This window comes from Dreissena polymorpha, chromosome 6 (assembly GCF_020536995.1).
Source record: "Dreissena polymorpha isolate Duluth1 chromosome 6, UMN_Dpol_1.0, whole genome shotgun sequence".
In the NCBI taxonomy this organism is placed as follows: Eukaryota; Metazoa; Mollusca; class Bivalvia; order Myida; family Dreissenidae; genus Dreissena; species Dreissena polymorpha.
In genome coordinates, this window is record NC_068360.1 from 4,101,934 (window position 1) to 4,127,567 (window position 25,634).

Here is a 25,634-nt window from a genome sequence, read left to right on the forward strand (position 1 = left end):
AATTAAACATTTAATCTAAAAATCTCCAGTAAAAAAAACACAAGAATACAATTTAAAAAAAGGAAACAGATAACCCTCAACAGGGCTCGAACCACTGACCCCTTGACTCCTGGAGTAAAACGTCTTCCGCATTGACCACTCTAGTACTCTACCATCCATGCTCATGCTTAGAGTGGATGTATTTTTTACCTTATATATAAGCAATCCTCATAGTTTCCCAAAATATAACTACAACAACAGAACTTTCTAAATTACTCAATCGTTTCGCGTCGCACGACGCTTTATAATTTTCAGGTTTTCAAATCGTCAAAAGATGCATATAATAGATATTTATGAGCATGGTTAATGGTCAGTATTATTATTTCCTCAAAAATATCATAACAAAAACGAAAATTTGCGAATCTGAAACAACTTTTTATAATTTTGTCAACTTACCAATCTATTGAACGGCCCCTTTAATACCATGAAAGAAATTGTGCGTTCTCTCAAAATAATGCTTGTTTTTGTTTAACGTGCATTGGCCACTATATAATGATCAACAAACGTCGACTAGGACTACAATTCCCAGCATGTCACCTGTGCCTGTAAATAGTCTTAGAAGTCATGTATCGTTATAATGTAAAGGATACTATAAAAAGCCGTTAATGTCAGTTGTTGTTTGTTTTCAAATTAATTAGCAAAACGACAATATCAAATTAATTCCAGACTCATCTTAGCTGTGTTATAATTTTATTTTACAATGAATCAATACTTGCACTGTGTAACATTTTTATGTATTCGTGAATTACTGGGGATGAGAAAACACACGCTTTAATTGAAAACCTGGTAATACATAACGCTCTAATCAGACATCCCCATAGCAACGTGCTGAGAATGATAAAACCGAGAATTCGAGTAAGGTAGTAAACCCATCATATTCAATGTTAAGAACATTTGTTTACAAATCATATTGTTATATTATTTTCTTGAATTAATAATAAATGTAAAAAAGTTTGTCTGCTGTCCGATTTCGATCCGGGACAATTTGCTTTCAAATCGAACGCCCTACAACGGAGGCCCTAATATCGTGTTTAACCCATTTAGGCCTAGTGGACTCTCCCATCCATCTAAATTGGATCAATTTATTTCCAAAATTAGGAATGTCTAGTATATTTATTTCTATATTTACAATATTTCGTACAGAAATTCCGTTAAGCAAACAGCGTAGACCCAGATGAGACGACGCTGTTTGCCCAGGCCTTTTTTCTAGACGCTAGGCATAAATGGGTTCTAAGAACCCCTATCTTGTTTTGATTCTGCCTAATTAGTATGGTTATATGCATATACGCACGTTTTCTTCAATTTAAATTGCATGTAGTTCATTTTTAACTTTAATCACTTCCTACGACTTTGATTGAAAAATGTACATCTTTATATGTTAAGGAATATATTCCAATCACGATCAGAAAAGGTACGGGCGGCTACGATTTCGTCGCAATTACCAGGAAATTAACGAATTTAAGATAGGTCGAATATCGAAATGGTGAAAGTCACATGTATGCATTTACTGTGTATGTCTATTAAGATATGATTTTAGTTATGTGTTTCATACCACATTTATGATTTCACCTTTTACAACTTGGTCAATGAATAGCATGAACACTCTATTTCCAATGCCATGATGCGTATATTATATTACATAACGGTGTACTTTTAACTCATATAGTTTTGTAATTTGTCACGGCTTTTAATTTTTGGAAATGTTAACTTGTTTGTTTTGCCTGACGAATTCGTGAATAAACTTTGTAAAGATAAAAACTAGTGGTCATGTTTTTGTTATATCACGTATGCAAATATTGTATTTAACCGCGCTTTTTACCTAGGTGATCGAGGTTCAATGGCCAATCCTGAAGCATGTGAGTTTGGTTTGTGGTCACCATACCGTACATGTGGGGTTGTCTACGGGTACTCCGGCTTCCCCACCCCACCCCTCCACAACACAAGACCACACCAACATTGAAATCTTTCGCTAACAACTACATGGCTCTACACTGCAGTGATAATTCCAAATTCGTCCAAACTTTTGCGAGTGTATTAGATTATATTAAGTATGTATAAGTACTGGGACACACTTCGGATCCACAAATAACGCAGCCTCAGGCGCGCAGGGACCTCACCAACTTCGACATATGCACGCATATGTTAATAAGTAACACTGCTGGGCAGCTTTAAGGCTGCCTTCAACTGCCTCTGTACGCATAATATCACAGTCGATGTTAAAAGTCGAGCTGGCTCTAGTAAATATCGGTTTTAAGAAAACAATGAATGTGTTTCTGAAAGTCGTAATTTTGCCTCACTGTAAGCTAGTCCCTTCTACAGATTAAAGTATAGGGACGAAAGTGTTCAGGGGTCGTATTACAGAAGCATCTTAAGTTAAATTGTATTCTTATCTTTAACGTTTTTCATTTCGTATTGCAATATTTTTTCATTAATATTTCCATGAAAATGACATCATTATGTCAATGTTATTTTAGGAATACCAAAAACATGTGTTTCCTTATTTAGTAAAGAAATACAAAACATTGTAATTTTGACCTTAAGTGAAATTATTTAAGAAATAACTTAAGATGTTTACGGAATACCATCCTAGGTCAGATAAAGACGAAAAATAAAAAGGAATACACTGTGCGTCTCAGTAGGATTCCAACTATGAATGCGTTGATGGATTTGTATATTTAACCCATTTATGCCTAGCGTCTAGAAAAAAAGGCCTTGACAAACAGCGTAGACCCAGATGAGACGCCGCATGATGCGGCGTCTCATCAGAGTCTGCGCTGTTTGCTTAAAGGAATTTCTGTAAGAAATATTCTAAATATAGAAATAAATATACAAGACATCCCTAATTTTGGGAAGAAATTGATCCAATTTAGAAGGATGGGAGAGTCCAATAGGCATAAATGGGTTAATAACTTTGCACATGTTGTCAGCAATTTTGATGAAAACAACATAACCATGTGACCCAAATGAAACTTGTTAATTCATCAGTTGGCGATTGTGTATTTTTTTTTTTAATTCAAACATTTTACATAAATAATACAAAAAACAACGACCCGTGTTCAGTTACTGTTCCCGGAAGCATATGAGTTTGGGTTATTGTCACCATACTTGACCAGTGGAGTTTCCTCCGTGTACTCCGCCCGCCCCCGCCCTCCACCCCCCTACACACATAGCACAAGACCACACCCAAATTAAAAAAATCTATTGAACCACTTAATACCTAAAAATTAGAGCTACAATTCTAAATCAAATCCCAACTTTCATGAGTCGAACACGTTAATTAGGTAGGAGTGCTGGGACAAACTCCGGGTACACACATAATGCAGCCTCCTTACGGAAGAACTTCATACGCTTCGGAATTCACACATTGATGAGAAATACCTAGTGGACGGTGGGTTTGTTTAAATCAATACTCCCTACAGGAAGAAGGCTCGTGTAAATAGGGACAAACGGAAGGCCGCTCTAGATACATATTCGGCATACTCGCTGTTCGACAACCGACAGTGGAATGGCTATCTCTATATGCATATCAAGGCACTCATGGAAAAATGCAATATGCCGAAGAATATAAATACTATAGTATATTCTAAACAAGAGCACCACATAACGGATGCCAATGCTCGGCTGCGGGTGCAGTTTAAATAAATGAAAGCTTGTCAGAATATTTTGTTAGACGTCATAGTGACCTTGACATCGACATCGCAATACGCACATCAGAGGCGTTATAGTGCTTGCCATGAACACATGTGTCGTGTTTAGAATAGTTTCCAAATACTTACTTCTTGAGCCGTTATAGTTCCTGACTGTTTTACCATTCGATGTTAATTTGTTTACCTTTGTCACTAAACGAAGTGCATTTGCCGGTATGCTTTACATAAAATAAAACTTAAAACTTTACTAGCTTTACGCAACGTACATGAATGGTTTATTTCGTGTTAAAATAATGTAAACGCGACCCATACAATGCCAAAGAGACCAAGGCTTTAACTTCAACTATGATGTATGTAATTCATATTTAACAAGCAAATTTGTTGAATTTAGTTCCCCTGCCTATTTCAAAATTTTGTGACAGAAGAACGGACAGACAGACGGACGAACGGACTGACAAACGGAGGGACGGACAACGCCGATGGTATATCAATCCGCCTTTGGCGATGGTAAAAATAAAGTATTTTTTCCCCAAACGCTTTTTTATATGAAAAATTAAATTTAAAAAAAAAACGCTGCTTTGCACTATGTAAATATGACCCGAAATACAAATTCTGATATCTTTAAGTGCAATATTTTATTTCCTCTGTAAAAAATCATACCAACATACACGCGCACGTAATGCTGAGATTTTAGAACAAACAATAATTTGGCACTGCATGCAACAATATTAACAAAATAATCACAATAACACGCCGAAATTTAATCAAATTAAATTGAAAATCTCACAACAAATCTGAACGTTTTCTACATAGTCTGTCTCACACATGTTGCTTGAGAAAAACTGCACGTTGTTTTGTACTTAGATTCAGAAGGCCACCTGAAATGAAAAGTGTCGATAGAAGCAATAAAATAACACCAAAACCAGTATGATCTCTAAATAGTATGCATGTATGTGCTTAAATTCCAATTATAAACAAAAAGTGTGTTTGACTGTTATATGGCCAACAGTTCTGGACCATTAGAAATCTATCATATAAGAACGGCGTGTGTATTATACAAGGACGATGCATATTAAATAGAACAAAACAGAAATTTGCAATCTAGCAACTAGTGACCGTCATGATACATCTAATTGAAACTAGAGTTTTGTCACAAAAATGACTAAATACACCCTCGCGCGAGTTTTCCACAGGCATAGCAGCCATGACGACGGCGAAGTTAAAGGGCATAAAACTCATGAATACGTGGATCAATTCAAGTGAAAAATGAGACGCGTTCTGAGAAAACGGGGCTTAATGCATGTGCGTTAAGTGTCATCCCAGATGAGCCTGTGCAATTCACATAGGCTAATCAGGGACGACACTTTCCGCCTAAACTTGATTTTCGGTAAGGAGGGACTTCCTTGAAACTTAAAATACCATAAAAGCGGAAAGTGTCGTCCCTGATTAGCCTGTGCGGACTGCACAGGCTAATCAGGGACGACACTTTACGCACATGCATTAAGCCCAGTTTTCTCAAAACGCGGCTAAAATATGTCTTGCATGTATACACTTTACGGTGATAACAATTTGAGTTTCAATGCAAACACTTGAGAAACGCATAAATAGTTCGCATCACAGACTTTTTAACATTTTATGCGGACATACCGGCAAACGAACCGCCACACGGACCGACCGAACGATAGCAAAACTTTTAAATACACGCTATCAAATTTCGTTTTTTTTTCAAATACAATGATGCATATACCATTTCATTTGTGTTGAATTCGTGTGAAATGAATTGCAATGGAAGACGATTCTGAAAAACTGTAAAAGCGGCGACTGGGAGCGCATGAAATACATCCTCTATTGAGAGTCATATACTTTGATATCAATAAAGAGATTTTTCTGTATTCATTATACGAATAAACGGTATATACTTGTTTAATTTAATAAAGGAATGCTGAAACTCTATAGGCAATATAAGCAGTTTTTTTACAACTAAACATAAACAATTTATGTTACCTGTTGACGCGTCCCGTAAATACAACAACGCAGCTGCTATCATTGAACCTAACAAAAGTATAAAACAAGAATATCAGTGAAACTGATGGATGCTCCCCGATGATGCGCTTTGTCAATATATGTGTAAATAACCACCTAAACAATCTATTATTAGCCTTGGTGACCTTGACCCCAGTGATCTCAAACCTGATCAAAAGGTAGAGGTTTATGCAAGGTACCTACATGCAAAATATGAAAGAGATCGGTATAGAATTGAAGGTGCTATGAGAAACTGTAACAAAAGTGTGACGGAAAATTCTATTATTAGCCTCGGTGACCTTGACACCAGTGACCTCAAACCTCATCAAATGCAAGGTACCTACATGGCGAATATAAAAGAGATCGGTAAAGAATTAAATGTGCTATGAGAAACTGTAGCAAAAGTGTGACGGAAAAATATATTATTAGCCTTGGTGACCTTGACCACAGTGACCTAAAATCTCATCAAAATGTAGAGGTTCATGCAAGGTACCTACATGCCAAATAGGAAAGAGATCAGTAAAGTATTGAAGCTGCTATGAGAAACTGTTACAAAATTGTGACGGAAAAATCTATTATAAGCCTTGGTGACCTTGACCCCAGTGACCTCAAACCTCATCAAAAGGTAGAGGTCCATGCAAGGTATCTACATGCCAAATAGGAAAGAGATCGGAAAAGTATTCAAGGTTCTATGAGAAACTGTAACAAAAGTGTGACGGAAAAATATATTATTAGCCTCGGTGACCTTGACCTTGACCCCAGTGACCTCAAACCTCATCAATAGGTAGAGGTTTATGCAAGGTACCTACATGCCAAACATGAAAGAGACCGGTAAAGAATTGAAGGTTCTATGAGAAACCACAGGTGGTTAGCGTGTGGCTATGATATTAATTAGTGAAAACATCATTTTGAATGATAAATAATCATATTATAACGAAAAATTAACTTTTCTGAAAAAAAATATTTCACTATCAAATATATATATAACAAGGTATGCAACTCAAAATCAGCCCAAAACGGGTGCATCGCTTTGAACAGCCATATCTTCATCAATTTTGCAGCGATTTTCACGATTTCGGTCTTATTCAACGCAGAAATGAATTTCCTTTCTGGAAATGTATATGTCTTGCAATATTTTTACAAATGCTGGGTCAACTTTTAAGAAATAACACGATACACAACACGCATGACCCAGTTGACAGTGATCATGCTGTCTTTAAGACTGAAATCTTCACGGAGTAAAGGGCAACTTCCCTATAAAGTTCGTGTAGTTCGATACCATAATTCAATAAAACGTATGAAAAAACATTATTACCGTTCTTGTCGTTACATTCTGCATCAAGACTAACTGTCCAGCGCCGTTTGAAACCTTTGTTTACATACATTTCAACTAACTGACATTTTAAACATACGAGTGATTTCATTGGTCCAATGCGGAGGTGTGTCTTTACAACTGGAGATTTCATTCATAAAGAATACATGATCACTGTCAACTGGGTCATGCGTGTTGTGTATCGTGTTATTTCTTAAAAGTTGACCCAGCATTTGTAAAAATATTGCAAGACATATACATTTCCAGAAAGGAAATTCATTTCTGCGTTGAATAAGACCGAGATCGTGAAAATCGCTGCAAAATTGATGAAGATATGGCTGTTCAAAGCGATGCACCCCGTTTTGGGCTGATTTTGAGTTGCATACCTTGTTATATATATATTTGATAGTGAAATATTTTTTTTCAGAAAAGTTAATTTTTCGTTATAATATGATTATTTATCATTCAAAATGATGTTTTCACTAATTAATAGCATAGCCACACGCTAACCACCTGTGTGAGAAACTGTAACAAAAGTGTGACGGAAACATATATTATTAGCCTCGGTGACCTTGACCTTGACCCCATTGACCTCAAACCTCATCAAAAGGTAGAGGTCCGTGCAATGTACCTACATGCCAAATATGAAAGAGATCGGTAAGGTATTGAAGGTGCTATGAGAAACTGTAACAAAAGTGTGACGGAAGGACGGAAGTACGGAAGTACGGAACTTCAAACTGGCAACTATATGCTCCCCGAAAATGTTCGGGGAGCATAAAAACAGTATTAAGAACGACAGCATACACTCGCATGTCATTACTAAATATAGAACATCTTACATAATTGCAAAGTTTATTTGAACACAGGGGAAACATGGCAAACCGTGATCTGTGTTGCAGCACATGTTGTGAGCACGCGATTTATGAATTGTGAATTATGAAATGTGTTGACGCGGCTATATCAATATGATAACACTAGGGCGAAAACCTTTAAACCATGAATTGATTCATTATTGGATAATAGTTCCCGGGTAAGAAACTAACATTGATGGACCTTACAGAGAATATACATACGGCGTATATGTCAACATTTTATCATCGCACTCTTACACCAACATATGAATGTTAAATACAATAAATTAACAATCTTGATATTAAACCACTGTTTAAATATTGTTTACTTCGGTGAAATGTATGACGAATAAGTTACCACCGTTTTAACAAAATAACTCGTATTTGTAAAACCATAAATGCGTCTACGTCAGTATGTGTCGTCCAGACGAATATGCAAGGCCGAATGCGGATTTCCGAAAATAGAACATGTCTTTTGTACGCGAAAGAGTTCTTTGCTGTACAGAAGAAAATTACTCGCAATCGGCTTAAAATTTTATTTCGATTATTTTCTGGAAACTTCTTCTTTAGAACCTTTATTTCACTTCTTGATTTATCAAAGTTTTATCTGTTTTGAAATAGAAGTATGATTGTCTATATACCCGCTTTCAATCCAGATGCACAAGAAGGTGAGGTAAACTACTTAGTGTAACTGGCCGAATAATTAATCGTTTCAACAATGAGTCCTCTCAGAATTGGTGAAACTTACAGATGACGCACATGGTAAAGAACACTTCAAGGACCAGATAGCCGGCAGTGTCCACGATGAAGCCAACAAAATACGTATCAATGGCCTGCCCCACAGAAATAATGGTGCCCATGCTGAAAAGAATACATATATGTGCTGAAAGAATATAATTCATATACACATGAACCGCGCTCTGGGGTTAAATGCATGTGCGTAAAGTGTCGTCCCAGATTAGCATGTACAGTCCGCAAAGGCTAATCTTGGACGATACTTTCCGCATTACCTGGATTTTTGCTAAGAAGAGACTTTCTTTAACGAGAAATATCAAACAAGCGCAAAGTATCGTCCCTGATTAGCCTGTGCTGACTTCAACGACGACCTTCGTACATTGTTCATACACACGAACAGGAGAGAATTTAAACTGCATATTATCGCCGAATACAGAAGAGTTTTCGAATATTGTAATTGTGAAACAATTCTACAAGCGATAGTCGCGGGAAATCGAAATTGTTTAAATAAAATATTCACGAATGTATTGAGGTGACATTTATATCGTACAAGTTAATATTACAAAGACATATACATTACAAAATGTAGATGATTACATCCCGAACAAAGTGCCGAGTGTATATTAAGAAAATATATTGCAATTAACTTTATATTAAAAGACCATGCCTACATCCCGAACGCAGTGCCCAGGTACATCAGAGGGTAAATTAAAAATATATTTCAAAGAACTATATATACAAAGTCGATGCTTACATTCCGAACGCAGTGCCGAGGTACCTCAGAGGGACCGCGTAGGACACCAGGGGCCAACATGTGGTGGTTACCAAGGAGTATCCTAGACCAAGAATCACCTGAAAAACAAAGAAACAGTGGACTACAACTTCCCCATATTTGTGGCCACACAGTTTTTACATTACGCAGTTTAATATTTTTTGAGAATTATGAGTGTTCTGAAAAATTGCCATCATAAATCAGATAGCGGCAGAACTATTGAATACACGTACAAATGTATGAATATTGGAATTATAAAACTCGAGAAACAATATCAAGAAATATATTCTTTTTACCATCAGCTAGTATTTAATTTAAGGCAGGTCACCGCTTATACAATACATGAAATTACAAACAACAACACCATTTAATATAAAAATCATAAAAGCGACCAACTTCCAATGAATGCTCTGAATATGTAAAAAAAATATAACAAGAGATTGCCAAGCAATATTGTCCCCTACCGGTGAAACTCCACCATTGTCAGAAAAAAAGTATTTGTTGTAATTGCAACCAGAATTCTTAACGTAGGAGCAAAATGAAATGACGTGCATAATCTCCATAGTGCAATATATCCATGTTTCAAGTTTCATGACAAACTTTGAAGAACTTTTAAAGTTATCGCAGGATCCAGAAAAGTGTTACGGAAAAAACAGACAGACTGACAGACGGAGCGCAAACCATAAGTCCCCTCCGGTTTCACCGATAGGGGACAATAAATAACCAACGGGCAATCACGCCTTGAAATATTCGCGACCGGAATGACCTTACAATGTTAGCACGACCATTAAAAAGGAAAGCTGTATAAATATCATTAAATGTGGATATAAGTTTCAGAGCGCTTGTTTTTCAATAACATTATCATATTTGTAACGAAAAACTCAACAATTACATTGGGATAAATGGGTAAAATAATCGGGGATACAACATACCCAGAGCTTTTAGAAGACGCCGAAAACAAGCTAAGAACTATGGCTCAAACTTTTTGACATGGTCGAGCAAATTATCCCCGTGTCACTAACATTAAAAATCGTACCAAACATTTAAGATTCGACCCAATTTTAAGTATAGTAATAATGTTTGATAAAACATGGTTCTGTTTTCATACCGTGCATACGTACGGCTCCACAAAGGTGAAGGTCATCATGATATGGCTGGTCAGCCCCAGGACGAGGCCGGTCATCAGGAAGTACAGGTTACGACCCACTCTGTCGATGGCAACACCGAACAGCGGCATCGAAACCGCTCCAACCATGTAAACCATGCTGCATAGACCAGCATATAGATATTACTGTTACATAGCGAATGTTATATTTAAGTTAATACCATTGCATAACATTATAGGTAAGGTGATACGGAATTATAGCTAGACAGTGGGTGCTTATTTTTCTCGAGCAATCAGTGGATGAATTTTACTGTCCCAATATTCTAATGGAACATTAATGTTCCTTTAAAACAAATTCCAAAATATAATAATAAAAAATGGCATTCATAAAAACAATTTCATTTTAGATTGTAAAGCCTCTCCATACTACCTGTTCCCATTATGAAACATATAGGAAATAATAAAACTTTATCAAGAGCGAACATCTTGCCCGCTTGTCTTCAATTAAGGCAAATTACCAATGAGCTATATACTATTAGACAATATATGAGTCGCATTCTGAGAAAACCGGGCATAATGCATGTTTGTAAAGTGTCGTCCCTGATTAGCCTGTGCAGTCCGCACAGGCTAATCAGGGACGATACTTTCCGCTTTTATGATATTTTCTGTTTAAAGAAAGTCTCTTCTTAGCAAAAATCTAGTTAAGGTGGAAAGTGTCGTCCCTGATTTGCCTGTGCGGACTGCACAGGCTAATCTGCGATGACACTTTACGTACATGCATTATGCCCAGTTTTCCCAGAACGCGACTCATATGCAACTCTACATAACACACTCACGGTTTACCTGTTTATCGTATTTGCCTCTTTCGGACTTCTTGAATACTTCGTTGCAAAGAACAGCCTTCAAAAGCAAAGACGACCGATACAGCCACGTTTATGAATCTTTTAATTAATCATTTATTGTAAGTTGTAACATGCAAGTTTAGAAAAAGCCAAATAAATACATACTAATACCATGTTGTAACAAGACTATTGCCAAGCAATATATGACCCCTACTGGCTCCACCATTGTCAGAATATGTTTTTGTATATATTTGTTGCCATAACAACCAGAATTCTTGACGTAGGAACGAAATGAAATGACGTGCATAATCTCCATATTACCATCTGTCCATATTTCAAGTTTGATGAAAAAATATGAAGAACTTTTAAAGTTATCGCAGGATCCAGAAAAATGTGACGGACTGACAGACTGACAGACAGACTGACACACAGAGCACAAATCATAAGTCCCCTCCGGTGAAACCGGTAGGGTAAAAAAATATGGAAAATGAAGTCAAACGCATTTATCGAGAGTTGTAAAAATATGTAAAAGATAACCAAAATTTTGTTAAAAATATAAGTGCAAGTAAAACACAACTCATTAATAAAAGGTTGTAACTGGTATGTAAAAGCAAACAAATTTCATTAATTGCAAGTTGTAATATGTATAAACAACGAAACCCAAATCATTAATTGTCACTCGTATCATATAAGAAGGAAACCCGATGATAAAGCAATCGCTTAAAATTGAGCAAACACATCTAGAATAAAAAACAAACCTACTCTCCCTGTGTCACGAAGGGGAAAAGCTGCAGGTAGAAGAGAGCGGAGCTGATGGCAATAAGCCAGAATATGGACGGAAATCGCCTTACATCAGATATACGGATAAACTTCGATTCTTCTTCTATAAAATGTAGAGCTTGGTCACAAACGTTACTTATACGAAACGAGTTTATTAAAGCATACTATTATATATTATGATTATTAAAGCATACTATCTATAATGAAAAACAAAGTATGTTTAAATTTATCCAATATTGAACTAATGGGTTCTTTAACCAAAAAATAAATAAATGTAGATTCTACCTCTGTTAAATGTAGGATTTAGTCACAAATGTTATTTATACCCCCGGACCGCTCTGTCAGCTACGTTCAGAGCAAATCAGAATGTGTAGGGATAATTGGAGATTAAAGGGGCCTTTTCACGTTTTGGTAAATTGACTAAATAAAATAAAATGTTTCAGATTCGCAAATTTTCGTTTTAGTTATGATATTTGTGAGGAAAGGTACAGACTAATTTTGACGAGAACATACATCACATATAATTACTTAATATAATTACTATTAAAAGTATTAATTATAAAACTCACAAGAAGTTAAATTGTGTATTTAAATGAAAGGCCTTAAAAATAAGTTACGAACCATCTAACTGTTGTTTCATTAATCGATTTCATTAAGTCATTATATTCGATCACATTCGTATTTTTCAAACTTCGCATTTGTTTATTGTTTGCGTAAACCAACAAATACCGGGCAATCTAGCAAAACATTTCAAATTGCCATCAAGTACACGACAGTTTTAAATGCACGTTCAGTGTTCGGTGTTATATGTCGTTAATGCCATCTACCCGACTCCCCGTGTGTTCGTAAGGCTGTCCCTCTAAATCGTGTTAAAGCAGTTATGAACGTTGTTTTGTTTCCATATAAATTTGAAATATATCTGTACTCCTAATTTCCAAAAAAAAACACGGTAGTGTTTACCTCTAATTGTATAAACAAGGTTCATAGATAAATTAAGATATAAACATCAACATCGCCCATACCCTAAAGAACCATACTTCGCTAACACCAAAACTATCTACGCAAATAACTAGAGCCTTGTCACAGACGTGACGTATACCCCCACATGCTGTCTTCACAAAACAAGAGAATCTGATTTATGGCGATTTTTATGAATTATTATGCCATTATCATTTATAGCCATTTGGATCTTTGAACTCTTGAATTCTTTCACATGACACGCCGTCCAATGACTGTGAACAAAATTAATGTACAGAGTCATTTTTAAATCTCACAATGAATGACATAGTTATGGCCCAGACAAGATCATTTATTGCCATTTTTGACCTTTAAACTAAAAGTGTGACCTTGACCTTGGAGATATCAACGTAATTCTTTTGCGCGACACACCGTCCAATGATGGTTAACAAAAGAGCCAAATGATTTTAAAATCTCACAATAAACTACATAGTTATGAATCGGACAAGCTCATTTATGGCCATTTTTTACCTTTGAACTCAAAGTGTGACCTTGACCTTGGAGATATCGACGTAATTCTTTCGCGCGACACACCGTCCAATTATGGTGAACAAATGTGCCAAATGATTTTAAAATCTCACAATGAACGACATAGTTATGGCCCGGACAAGCTCATTCATGGACATTTTTGACCTTTGAACTCAAAGTGTGACCTTGACCTTGGAGATATCGACGTAATTCTTTCGCGCAACACACAGTCCAATGATGGGGTACATATGTGCCAAATGATTTTTAAATCTCACAATGAACGACATAGTTATGGCCCGGAAAAGGTCATTTATGGCCATTTTTGACCTTTGAACTCAAAGTGTGGCCTTGACTTTGCAGATATCGACGTAATTCTTTCGCGCGACACACCGTCCAATGATGGTGAACAAATATGCCAAATGATTTTAAATTCTCACAATGTACAACATAGTTATGGCCCGGACATGGTCATTTATGGCCATTTTTTACCTTTGAACTTTAAGTGTGACCTTTACATTGGAGATATCGACGTAATTCTTTCGCGCAAGACACCGTCCAATGATGGTGAACAAATGTGCTAAATGATTTTAAAATCTTACAATGAATGACATAGTTATGGTCCGGACAAGCTCATTTATGATCGTTGAACTCGAAGTGTGGCCTTGACCTTCGAGATATCGACGTAATTCTTTTGCGCGACACACCGTCCAATGATGGTGAACAAATTTTCCAAATGATTTTAAAATCTCTCAATAAATGACAATGAAGTTATGGCCCGGACAAGCATTTGACCTTTGAACTCCAAGTGTGACCTTGACCTTTGATATATCGACGAACTTTTTTCACACGACACACCGTCCCATGATGGCGAACAAATGCACCAAGTCATTTTAAAATCTAACGATAAATGACATAGTTATGGTCCGGACAAACTTTCAGTTTAAAACACACTAAGTGACCCCGTGACCTAGTTTTTTACCTGGCATGACCCATATTCAAACTTGATCTAGACATCATCTAGATACAACTTCTGACCAAGTTTGGTGAAGATCGGATGAAATTTCGGGACAGACAGACAGACCGACAGACCGACAAAGTGACTCCTATATAGCCCCCATTACCAATGGTAATGGGGGTATAACAATTTAACCCAACGCACTTTTTGTAGAATATAAATAATTACATGTACAATGTTTAATCAGCATATCAGAAATTAATATGTTAACCATCGTCAATACCCACAATTAATTATCTGGTTACAGTGCATTCCATGAATGAAGCGACGCGGTATGGTTCAAACTTAGATATCAAACGATAAATTTATATGTGAGCGTACATCAGAGTCGATCAATCATATCGGATAGTTCGAACAAATATAATCTTCAAAAACTAACATATAATAGCTCTTGGGAAACCGAGCATGTGCGTGAGTGTCGTCCAAGGTTAGCCTGTGCAGTCCGCACGTGCTTATCAGGGACGACACTTTCAGCCTAGTCTGGTATTTCGTTTAGAAGATACTTCCTTCTATTGACAATGCAATGCAGTGTCGCCCCAAATTTAGCCTGTGCGGACTGCACATACATGCATTAAGTCCGGTTTTACCGAAACAAGGCTCATTTGTACACATTTAAAACAAATGCCTAATTAAGGTTATAATTCAGGGACCAATTGGTAGGAAGAGTTTAAATTGAGCCGTACTTTTGCTATCGTCCTTAGCCACTGGAGGATGATCAATGAGTTTTTGTACGTCAGAACGCCGATCAATGACGGCCGCCAATATGGCCGCTAACGTGCACAGAAGGCCACAACATGAACCTGTAAAGAACAAATATATCTCATCAAGTGTGTGTTTTGCGTGATTTTTGTGATGTGTGGTGTGATTTTGTCTGATTTTTCGGTTATTGGTCTCTTGCCATAAATAAAGGACTGTAATTATGTTTGTGTTCTGCTTGTTCAGATGAATACTAACTGATAATATTCGTATATTGAACAAGTGGTCCAACGCTTATGTCACAACCGAGAGGTAAAAGATGTTGTTAGCTTCCAGTGTTAATCTTTGTATCGAACTGAAAAATTGAAAATATTTGTTATAATGTACGCATTCTATATCTGTATTTAATTACTTCGTTCACGTAAACATTTCAAGAAAATGGTTTAGAGAAAGCAATTAAAACACAGTGATAAAGAGATTTTTGCCTCTACCTTCACATGGATTTCCGTTTAGGATAAATCTAAATTTCAACGCGATGAAAGGCTGTCTATGGTTACTACGTGAGAATTGTTCAATACCAATAACGGGATAAGATGGGGTCGCATTTCAGTCTATCAAACGTTGCCCAATGATTTGTAATATAATGATACACATATGCAACACATATGCAACCATGTGCAATCAGCAACAACTGAAACCATTATTTATAACTGGATAAAACCTCTTCAATTTTCAGCTCAACCCTTGATGCAACCCAATATGAACAGAAAATATTTCAATTCTTGCTAAAGAGTCCTCATATCTTATGAAAGGAAATGATGTTTGTTTTCACACACCAAAACTTTTTCGTTTGTAAGCAATGCATTTGATTATTATATTATTTAAAAGAGCGCATATAATATTATTACATACTTTATTGTATGCCGGTACGAACGTAGTGTACCTACTCAATTTTCTAAGCAAGTACAGCAACTACTCCATTAACCCATTTAAGCCTGTGGTCTCTCCCATCCTACTAAATTGGATCAATTTATTTCTAAAATTAGGGATGTCTATTATATTTATTTCTATATTTAGATCATTTCTTACAGAAATTCCTTTAAGCAAACAGCGTAGACCCTAATGAGACGCCGCATCAATGGCGTCTCATATGGGTCTACGCTGTTTGCCAAGAACTTTTTTTCTAGACGCTAGGCATAAATGGGTTAATTATTACCAAATGTTGGTCAATGACCGATTTAAACAAAATGAGTTTTGTACTTTTTTCCGGAAAAAAGGTTCCAAAGCCGGGACTTCTCCAGGGTTCAATTTTACAGGTTTTGTGGATTTTGGCTTCAATAACAAGCACATGACCACGCGTCCACATAGCTAGTTGGCCTCGATGTTCGACTACAGCTGACATAGAATTTTTGACATCGACTTTTTAAAAATTCGATGCCAACAATTATAATGGATGTAAACAAGAGCACCGCATAACGGGTGCCACGCTCGGCTGCAAAAGCTTGTCAGAATTTTTTTAAGAGGTCACAGTGATCTTGACCTTTGACCTAGTGACCCTAAATGGGTGTGGCGTGAAGAACTCATCAAGGTGCATCTACATATGAAGTTTCAAAGTTGTAGGTGGAAGCACTTTGATTTTAGAGGCAATGTTAAGGTTTTTGTTAAAGTTTTATATTAGAGGTCACAGTGACCTTGACCTTTGACCTAGTGACCCAAAAATGGGTGTGGCATGTAGAACTCATCAAGGGGTATCTACATATGAAGTTTTAAAGTTGTAGTTGGAAACACTTTCATTTTAGAGCATATGTTAAAGTTTGAAATTAGAGGTCACAGTGACCTTGACCTTTGACCTAGTGACCCAAAAATGAATGTGGCGTTTAGAACTCATCAAGGTGCATCTACATATGAAGTTTCAAAGTTGTAGGCGGAAGCACTTTGATTTTAGAGCCCATGTTAAGGTTTTAGCACGACGCCTACGGCAGACGGCGGACGAGCTGGCTATGATAATAGCTCGGGTTTTCTCCGAAAACAGCCTCGCTAAAAAGGACCGCTATTTTGGTTGTCTACATCACAATTAATATCAAAACAGTGCCGTTAAAATCAATGTTCAATATTCAATGCCACCATAGTAAATATGGATGTCAATTAAATTCGATTTATTTTATTAAAGGAAAATGTATTTTCAGTATCAAGAAATGATTTTTTGAACATGTGACCAGTCACCTGACCCATTGCAGACATTGCCGATACAACTGTAACATGCGACCAGTCACCAGACCCAATGCAGACATTGCAGATACAACTTGAACATCATCATGTGACCAGTCACCTGACCCATGGCAGATATTGCAGACCAGTCACCTGACCCATTTCAGACATTGCAGATACAACTTCCTGTGTGCATACCTGTGAACAACGTTACACCAAGGGTGTACATAGGCTGTGTGCGAGCTGACACGAAGTCGTATATGGGATCCATGATATTCAGAGTTAAAACACTGCACTGAAACAAATAGTGGAAGGCGTTTGTACAGTACATGCAAATAAGTTAATGGGCATTTGATTGAGAATACCTAACAAACTAGCTTAAGGATTTCGAGTAAATATAAACGTTTGTTCGTTTTCTATTTGAGCCTTGTTCTGGGAAAACTGGACTTAATGCATGTGCGTAAAGTGTCATCCCAGATTAGCCTGTGCAGTCCGCACAGATTCATCAGGGATGACACTTTCCGCCTAAACTTGATTTTCGGTAAAGAGGGACTTCCTTGAACCAAAAAATACCATAAAAGCGGAAAGTGTCGTCCCTGATTAGCATGGGCGGACTGCACAAGCTAATCTGGGACGACACTTTATGCACATTCATTAAGCCCAGTTTTCTCAGAACGCGACTCATTTGTTTAAATTATTTTGATTGTTCGCTGTTTTCAACAGTATTTCAGTCAAAGCACGGCACATTTCCTTCTTGTGCACCCGAATTAAGTGCACGTTCTTATGTCTTGTGTACCAGAATTAAGTGCCAGAATTAAGTGCACGTTCTTATGTCAATACATGACAACTGACCTATTTGCATGAGATGCGGGCTAAGAATCGCCGTAGAAATAAATATTTTGTACAATAAGCGCATCACAAGCAATACATATGCGAAAACTGAAAGATCCTTTTTAACTGAACAAGCGATGGAATTTTCAATTTCAAAGCATTTAGTTTCGTCGATTAATGCCTTTACAAGACATAACAATTGCACATTGGACATTAAGTCGAAACATGTGAAGCCAAAGAACGTTAAATGAATTCCGTAGTCATCGAAAGCTTCATGAAGTCATCATTGAACATTTCGTGAATTATTCAGTCAATGGACGTTTCAACAATCCGTCAGTCAATGAACTTTTTATGAATTCTTCCATGCATGAACGTTCCACGATTATTCAATCAAGACGCGTTTCATGGCTGATTCAATCAATGAACGTGTCATTAATTTTTCGACCGATAGACGTTTAATGAATTATTAAGCCAATTAATTTAATTAATTCATTCAATGAACGTTTCATTTTTTAATCAATGCTCTTTTTAGTATTTCTACAGTCAATGAATGTTTAATGCATTCTTAAATCAACGAACTTTCAATGAACCCGTCAGGAATTCTTCAAGATATCAAACATTCCAGAATTCTTCAATCTGTGAAGCCTATAGGATTTCTACAACCGATTAAACATATCATGAATTCTTCAATCAATGAAAGTCACCGAATTTTTCTGTACATAAACGATTCGTTTACTGCGCAAGAGATGAATGTTTTATGAATTTTTCAATCGATGAATGTAAAATGAATTTGACAATCAATAAAAGCGCCATGAATTATTAAATCAATTAAAGCTTCATTTATTATCTTCAATTAATGAATTGTTTAAAAAAATAATCAGCGTTTCGTGAATTATTCAGTCAATAAAGTTTCATTAAGTAGCAATCAATGAACCCATCATAAATTCGTTGTCAATGAATGTTCGCGCAATCAATTCTTCACATTCTTCACCCAAGAATCTTTCACGTATTTCTCTGTGACCTAATACCCGCCCTAGACCTACCACCGGTCTCATAACCTAACACCCGTTCTAGACCTACCATCCGTCCTAGAAACCACCACCCGTCCTAAAACCTACAACCCGTTTTTGACCTACCACCCATCCTAGACCTACCATCTGTCCAAGACCTACCACCGGTCTAAACCCTACCACCCGTCCTAGACTGACCGCCGTCTTAGAACCCACAATCCGTCCCACACCTACCACCCGTCCTAGACCTACCACCCGTCCAATCCCTTACCGTCCTAGACAACATACCGTCCAAGACCAACCACCCGTCCTACAACCTACCACCCGTCCTAGGACCTACCACCCGTCCTTGAACCGACCCCCCGTCTTAGAACCTTCCTCCACCCTACAACCTACCACCCATCCTACAACCTACCACACGTCCTTGGACCTACCACCCGTCCTTGAACCTTACACCCGTCCTACAACCTACCACCCGTCCTACAACCTACCACCCGTCCTAGACTTGTCTTCATGGCCATCACCATATTGAGCATGCTTTGTTGGAACCACTTCACCGTCAGGTTGTCGTTTGCAATGGCTGACGGGGCGGCTACGAGCCTAGAAGCGATAGTGCTTATATAGTGAGACAAATAACAAGACGGAGACGTGAGTTGTTCCTTTACGATCACTGTATATCCATCTCATTCATTCAAAGCGCCTTTTTAAAAGACCTTATTCAAAATCAAAAGCGAATAATCCCAACTTGATCAAATGAAATACTAGTAATACAAATACCAACCCAAACAAGGCTCTGGCGACCCACATGACCCAGTAGTTCTTAAAAAGGGCACCCACTGCAAAGAGGGTCTGAAAATGTGAACATATGTGTAGCAATTATAATATTAAATAACGAACATATGTTTTTCATGTAAAACAACAGTTGCCTCATTTTAAATTATAATGCAAAGCCGTTTTCAAAACACAGTGCCAAAATACTGAAGATTCATTTATTTTTGTTGTCATGAAACTTAGTAAATTCATTAAATCTGGCATTTTCGCGTCATATTGAGTACGTGGATTTTTTAATACATGTAGTCTGATATAAGGCTTCGGAAACTAACGTTCGCTGTACATTTGAAATCGATGCTGAGAGGACCAATGAAAATTAGTGTCCGACAAATAATATTGATTTCACAATACTTATCAGTTACCGACCCGGGTTAAAAAGTAATATATATATACAAAGCCTGTATTTGAGCCTATTAGATTGGTCATTTGGGCCAGCAAGACTTCCAACTGACAAATTACAGGGCACATATCGATGTGCTTATTACAAATTACAGGGCACATATCGATGTGCTTATTTGTTAAAAATATACGTATAAATTATATCATAGACAGTGTTAGAGAATTATCTTTTTGAATACACAGTACATTAGCACACAAATGTAATTATGGATTATCATAACATAACCTAAGTGAAGCATATACACACAATAAAAAGCCAAATTGAATTGCTTAAAAAAAGATAAAATTAATGGTGTATGCGAACAGAAGATTGTTATTGAGACAAAAAAAACACTGTAATGCGTATGTACACACTTTTACAATAATTAACTCTAAGCTGAAAGAATGTGTAACCACAATCCATATTAATGGTAGAAAGTTTTTAGCGGGAGTAGAAAAATCAGAATTGTTATTACATGGGAAGCCGCAATCAGTCCAGTGGAGATCGGCATGCTCAGTCTGTTTCCAATCCTGTCAACTAGAAATCCCCCCAACAGCGAGGACGGTATGTTTGTCCACTGTAGCGTGGAGTAGAAGCCCATGTATTGCGTCTCTGATATGCCCATGTCCTCGATGACATGCTGTTGGATACCAGAAGGACTGTCATAGCAAATGTAGTCCCCTAAAATCCATTATTTCAAGTTCATAGCGACAAACGTACATGTATACACGTTTACAGCAAAGCATACATGTATATTGTTAATACAATACTTCATCATAACTACATCGCCTTAAACATGTAAAATTAATTTATAGAAAACAATGATTCAATTTCATTTTTGACCGTTGTACTAAGTAGGTACCCTTACACCAGTAAAACAGTACTCGTTTTAACAAATTGCAATAAAAACATCAAAATTGCATGGAAATTGGTGTTTTTTCTCTTGTCTGCTATATAACGAAAATATTGTGAAACAATTAAACTACCAGTTAGGTATAAATGTATATAGTGGTAAACAACACATCGTTCATACACGAAAGTGGTCCGTTGCAAATCTTTTATGTAAGGACATGCCAACATGCCAACCCAAAGTAAATTTCCAATTAAAACCATGTCTTGTTTCAATTTGATAAACTTACCTGTAAGGACTATGCACAGCAACAAAAGAAAGAAACATCGAAACAGCTTTGAAAATCTTTCAGTTGGTGTACCACCATCCCCAGTAACGTCCGTATGTCCAACAACGTTTGAACTGACGTCAGTCAAACTAGACGTTGATTGCTCACATACATCGATTTGCACATGACAGATATTATAAACAGCAGTGTGGAAATCCAGATCATCATCTTCTTCCGAATCTCTGGATATTTCTTGAGCGTCGTCAGTTCGAGTATAAGAATTGCGAACATCAGATCTATTTGCAAGCAGCGGAGATTTTTCACTCACTTTCTCCATCACATTCTTATTCAGTTAAACACGCCAATCAGTCATTACGTTCAAAACATCGAAGAGTTCCAACCATGTGCAAATATTGAGACATTTATATTGCAATCTTTAGAAACTATGTTCCAGCGTCTTCACTTCGATATAAAACTAATACATTCCATGCATATATGATTTATTTAGACTAAATGACTTGCAGCTTTTCAATGCAGCAGCAATCCTCGGATGTTGTGGATTTGTTGTATTTTTTACGGTACCGATATTGAATTATAAATGTATTCAAAATTATCTATCAATGTACGATCTTTGGTAATAATTTAGCAGAACTAACTTAGTATGAAAGGTATCGGGTAAGTTCGGCGTGACAATCGTTCGCCCTAATTTCATTCGCCCTCTAGAATACTATAAAGGCATTGAACAAAATACAATTTAAAATCAATCGATTTGATATTTTGCAACAAAGTGCATTTTAAGAAAGAGTTAAAAAGGGGCCTCTTCACAGATTTTGGCATGTATTAAAGTTTGTCATTAAATGTTTTATATCGATAAATTTAAACATTGGATCTAAATATCTACAGTAAATTATGAAGAATAACATTTAAAAAAATGTAACCGTCAACAGGGCTCGAACCACTGACCCCTGGAGTCCTGGAGTAAAAAGTATCCCATTTAGACAACTCGACCATCCGTGCTCATGCGATCAGTGAGGTATTTTATACTTAATATACGCAATCCTCGTAGTTTCATAAAATGTAACGACAACAAAACTCTCCAAATTATTAATTCGTTTCGACTTGCAACGCTTAATAAATTTTCATGTTTTTAAATCGCCAAAAGATGCATATAATGGCTATTTTAAGCATGGTAAATGTTCAGTATTACTGTTTCCTCACAAATATCATAACTAAGACAAAAATTTGCGAATCTGAAACAACTTTTTTTATTTTTGTCAATTTACCAAAACGTGAAGAGGCCCCTTTAAAGGAAGTATGTGTTGCTTTTTCATATGTACACACGTTTACACATTTACTCAATATTTATTGTGTTTGAGAGCAATAATGAGTTATTATTTAATTTGATAACTAGCAGTCTTACAGACAGATGGACAAACGGACGGAGACAGACAGATATACAGACTGACAAACAGACAGACAGACGGACGGACGGACTTACGGACGGACATACCTACAGAAAGACAGATGAACGTTTTAAAATACATTTATTAAAATCATGAATGGATGCTCGAAACATAATAATACTAATTAATAAATAATAATAACATAATACACAACATTATTTTATTACATTTATTTAACGTCATCGACAATAAATTTTAATCCTGGCATTGAGTAGAAGCTATTTCACCTTACTTTTACAAAACTTGAACATAACTTATCAAGCATACGGTGTTTATATTACATGTAAAGATATTAAATTTGTATTTTGTTGAGATAAAAGCCTTTTACACACAATGGCATGCATATAAGCATTAAACAATACCAGCTTGCAGACTGATAAAATCATTAATTATAATGCCATACACATACTTGTCTTACAAAAGAATACATAATTATTTTGTAACAAAACAAAAAGCTCCATACAATACACATTTGCTTTATTTGTTTCATTTGCATTCGTCTGGTTATAATAATAAGGGCGAAGATTAGGAGAAAACAGGACGAACGCGCCAATATTCAAACGGTAAGGCAGTGAAGACATTGTTAACTCACACCATCATTTATCTGAGTTTCAAGAAAAACATGAAAATTGCATTTGCATAACAGACACGAGGGTTCAATATCGAACATAAGTTTATTCATTAATCATAGTATTACGGACTAACATTAGATTGGATCAATGATTTCAGCAAAATGATAAACTCTTCGACTTCGTAACATGTAGACTCGTTGTACTCATTGAATGACTGTATAATTTATTGAATAATATTACATTTATACAAATGCACCACTTACTTAGTTACTATTAATTTCTCAACAAATCACTGCATCACTTGGTTAACATAACAAATAGTTATTTAATACATCCGACAATGAAAATTGATGCGCACATTGGCCTTTGTTTACATTTTGCTTATTTAGGTGGCGAATTACATACAAAGGGGAGTAACTGGTGAAATATTACAATTGTCGGTTGCATTGCTGATGCATTGTGTACATTTGTAGTTAACGAGATTGATGTAAAATATCGAGCAAATGTTTCGAAACTCACAATTCTTTTAATTATTTTAATCATCAACGAAGATTCTTCAAACGTTCCTTTCTGCTGAGATTCAATCCTCCTCCTGAAAATGAACAAACATACGATACTTATTTTGGTCATGACTTATCAATAGTTGTACTATATTATACAATATAAAGAAATGACTGAACAAAATATACAAAGCTCTGCAGAATTAATTTAATTTAACGGAAATGCTTTTATTCCTACACTTGCATGCACAATCGTTGTGTCATTTAATTAAGGGATCAGTGTAGATTTGATCACTCAATCCGGAATTTACTGTACACGGGATAGGTGTTTTTACCAAAAATACCAGCAAACAAAGCATTACGAAAAATAATTGATGATTCAAGCACGTCACCTAACTTGTATCATGTTTTGCTTGCGGTAAGTCGTACATGCATCGTTCTTTTTAAAATCGTTATTGTGGTATATTTTAAACAAATCCCTGAATATTCCCCTTAACTCGTGTTTCCTACGATATTTTCAGAAATAGTAACACGCGAGAAACATAACTAAACAACGTAGGCATACCACGCGACGAATCCACAGTGTATAGTACCGCAGCAGTTATTAATGCACCTGAAAATCAAAAACAAAATATCCATATGTAAATCAACAAAATTAAAAATATATATATGTTTAATGTACACATGACATAAGTGTTATTTTCAGAATTTACCTCAAGTCTGTTTTTACATTCGATCCAAATGATTTGCACGAGTACAATGTGTATGATTATTATGTACTGTTGTGGTTTGGCAATGTACAATGAAGTTATGCAATTCAAAACATTAATGAAATTAAAAAAAAATACATATGGGTATACATCGAGTGTCTAACGTGAATCATTCTCTGTTATCATATTGTAAATTAAATTGTGTCAAACTTCATTTTCCCCTTCATTCTGCCAGTTACTAGCAACACATATAATCTGATCTTATTATCAGTTAGCCGCGTTAGCCGGCTGATCTTTAACTGGAAAACTTGGAAAAGGTTATTGAATGCCCCCGATTAAAAAATACAGTCAATTTCGTCCGATTTATTTGTTAAGAAAACTTTTTCTGTGTTTAACACGAAAACTTAACTCGAGAATGAATAGAATCACTTGCATTTTCACATATACTAAAATTTTATTAATTTAGCGTCGCAATATATTAGAAATTAGCTTTAATTTTAGTTGCAATTTTCCCCAATACCGAAACGTCTTCTCCAATAAGGAAACACGTAATCTTATTTCTGAGAACAAAGGTCAGCGACCGTGATGTAGGTTTTCATTTCTAAAACAATGCATGTTTAAAAGATAGATAAAAAAATGTTTTAATACCAAACGCTATATATATCTCAATATGTGTATAACCATACTACACAGTAAGTTAACAGAAGTGAC

General features: G+C 36.2%; 2 protein-coding genes across 8 annotated transcripts in view; both read right to left on the bottom strand.

Moving 5' to 3' along the window:
* Positions 1–4,432: 4,432 nt before the first annotated feature.
* LOC127833778 (major facilitator superfamily domain-containing protein 1-like) lies at positions 4,433–19,592 on the bottom strand. The gene is made up of 10 exons (XM_052359235.1): positions 19,585–19,592; positions 17,708–17,804; positions 15,289–15,405; positions 12,088–12,208; positions 11,327–11,383; positions 10,487–10,643; positions 9,361–9,458; positions 8,620–8,732; positions 5,691–5,738; positions 4,433–4,564 (listed from the first exon to the last, which is right to left on the bottom strand). Exons 2-10 carry the CDS (start codon positions 17,778–17,780, stop codon positions 4,506–4,508), a joined length of 843 nt encoding a protein of 280 aa, XP_052215195.1. The 5' UTR covers positions 17,781–17,804; positions 19,585–19,592; the 3' UTR covers positions 4,433–4,505.
* Positions 19,593–22,281: 2,689 nt separating this feature from the next.
* The window catches only part of LOC127833774 (major facilitator superfamily domain-containing protein 1-like), a 124,632-nt gene continuing 121,279 nt past the window's right edge, over positions 22,282–25,634 (bottom strand). For 5 of the 7 annotated variants that reach the window (XM_052359221.1, XM_052359217.1, XM_052359218.1 and 2 more), the window contains exons 14-15: positions 24,779–24,826; positions 23,297–24,305 (exon numbers count right to left, since the gene is read on the bottom strand). In XM_052359221.1, the coding sequence (XP_052215181.1) occupies positions 24,256–24,305; positions 24,779–24,826 (98 nt within the window). In that variant the 3' untranslated portion in view covers positions 23,297–24,255. Of the gene's footprint in view, positions 22,406–23,296; positions 24,306–24,778; positions 24,827–25,634 lie in introns of those variants that run through there. The other 2 variants (XR_008027592.1, XR_008027591.1) reach the window with 2 other exon arrangements.

Coding starts and splice junctions, on each gene's coding strand:
- LOC127833778 (XM_052359235.1), bottom strand. CDS start 17,780: ATGGATCCCATATACGACTTCGTGTCAGCTCGCACACAGCCTATGTAC. Junction 12,209..15,288: donor GGCTAAGGACGATAGCAAAA/GTACGGCTCAAT, acceptor TACATTTTATAG/AAGAAGAATCGAAGTTTATC. Junction 4,565..5,690: donor TTTACGGGACGCGTCAACAG/GTAACATAAATT, acceptor TTTTCATTTCAG/GTGGCCTTCTGAATCTAAGT.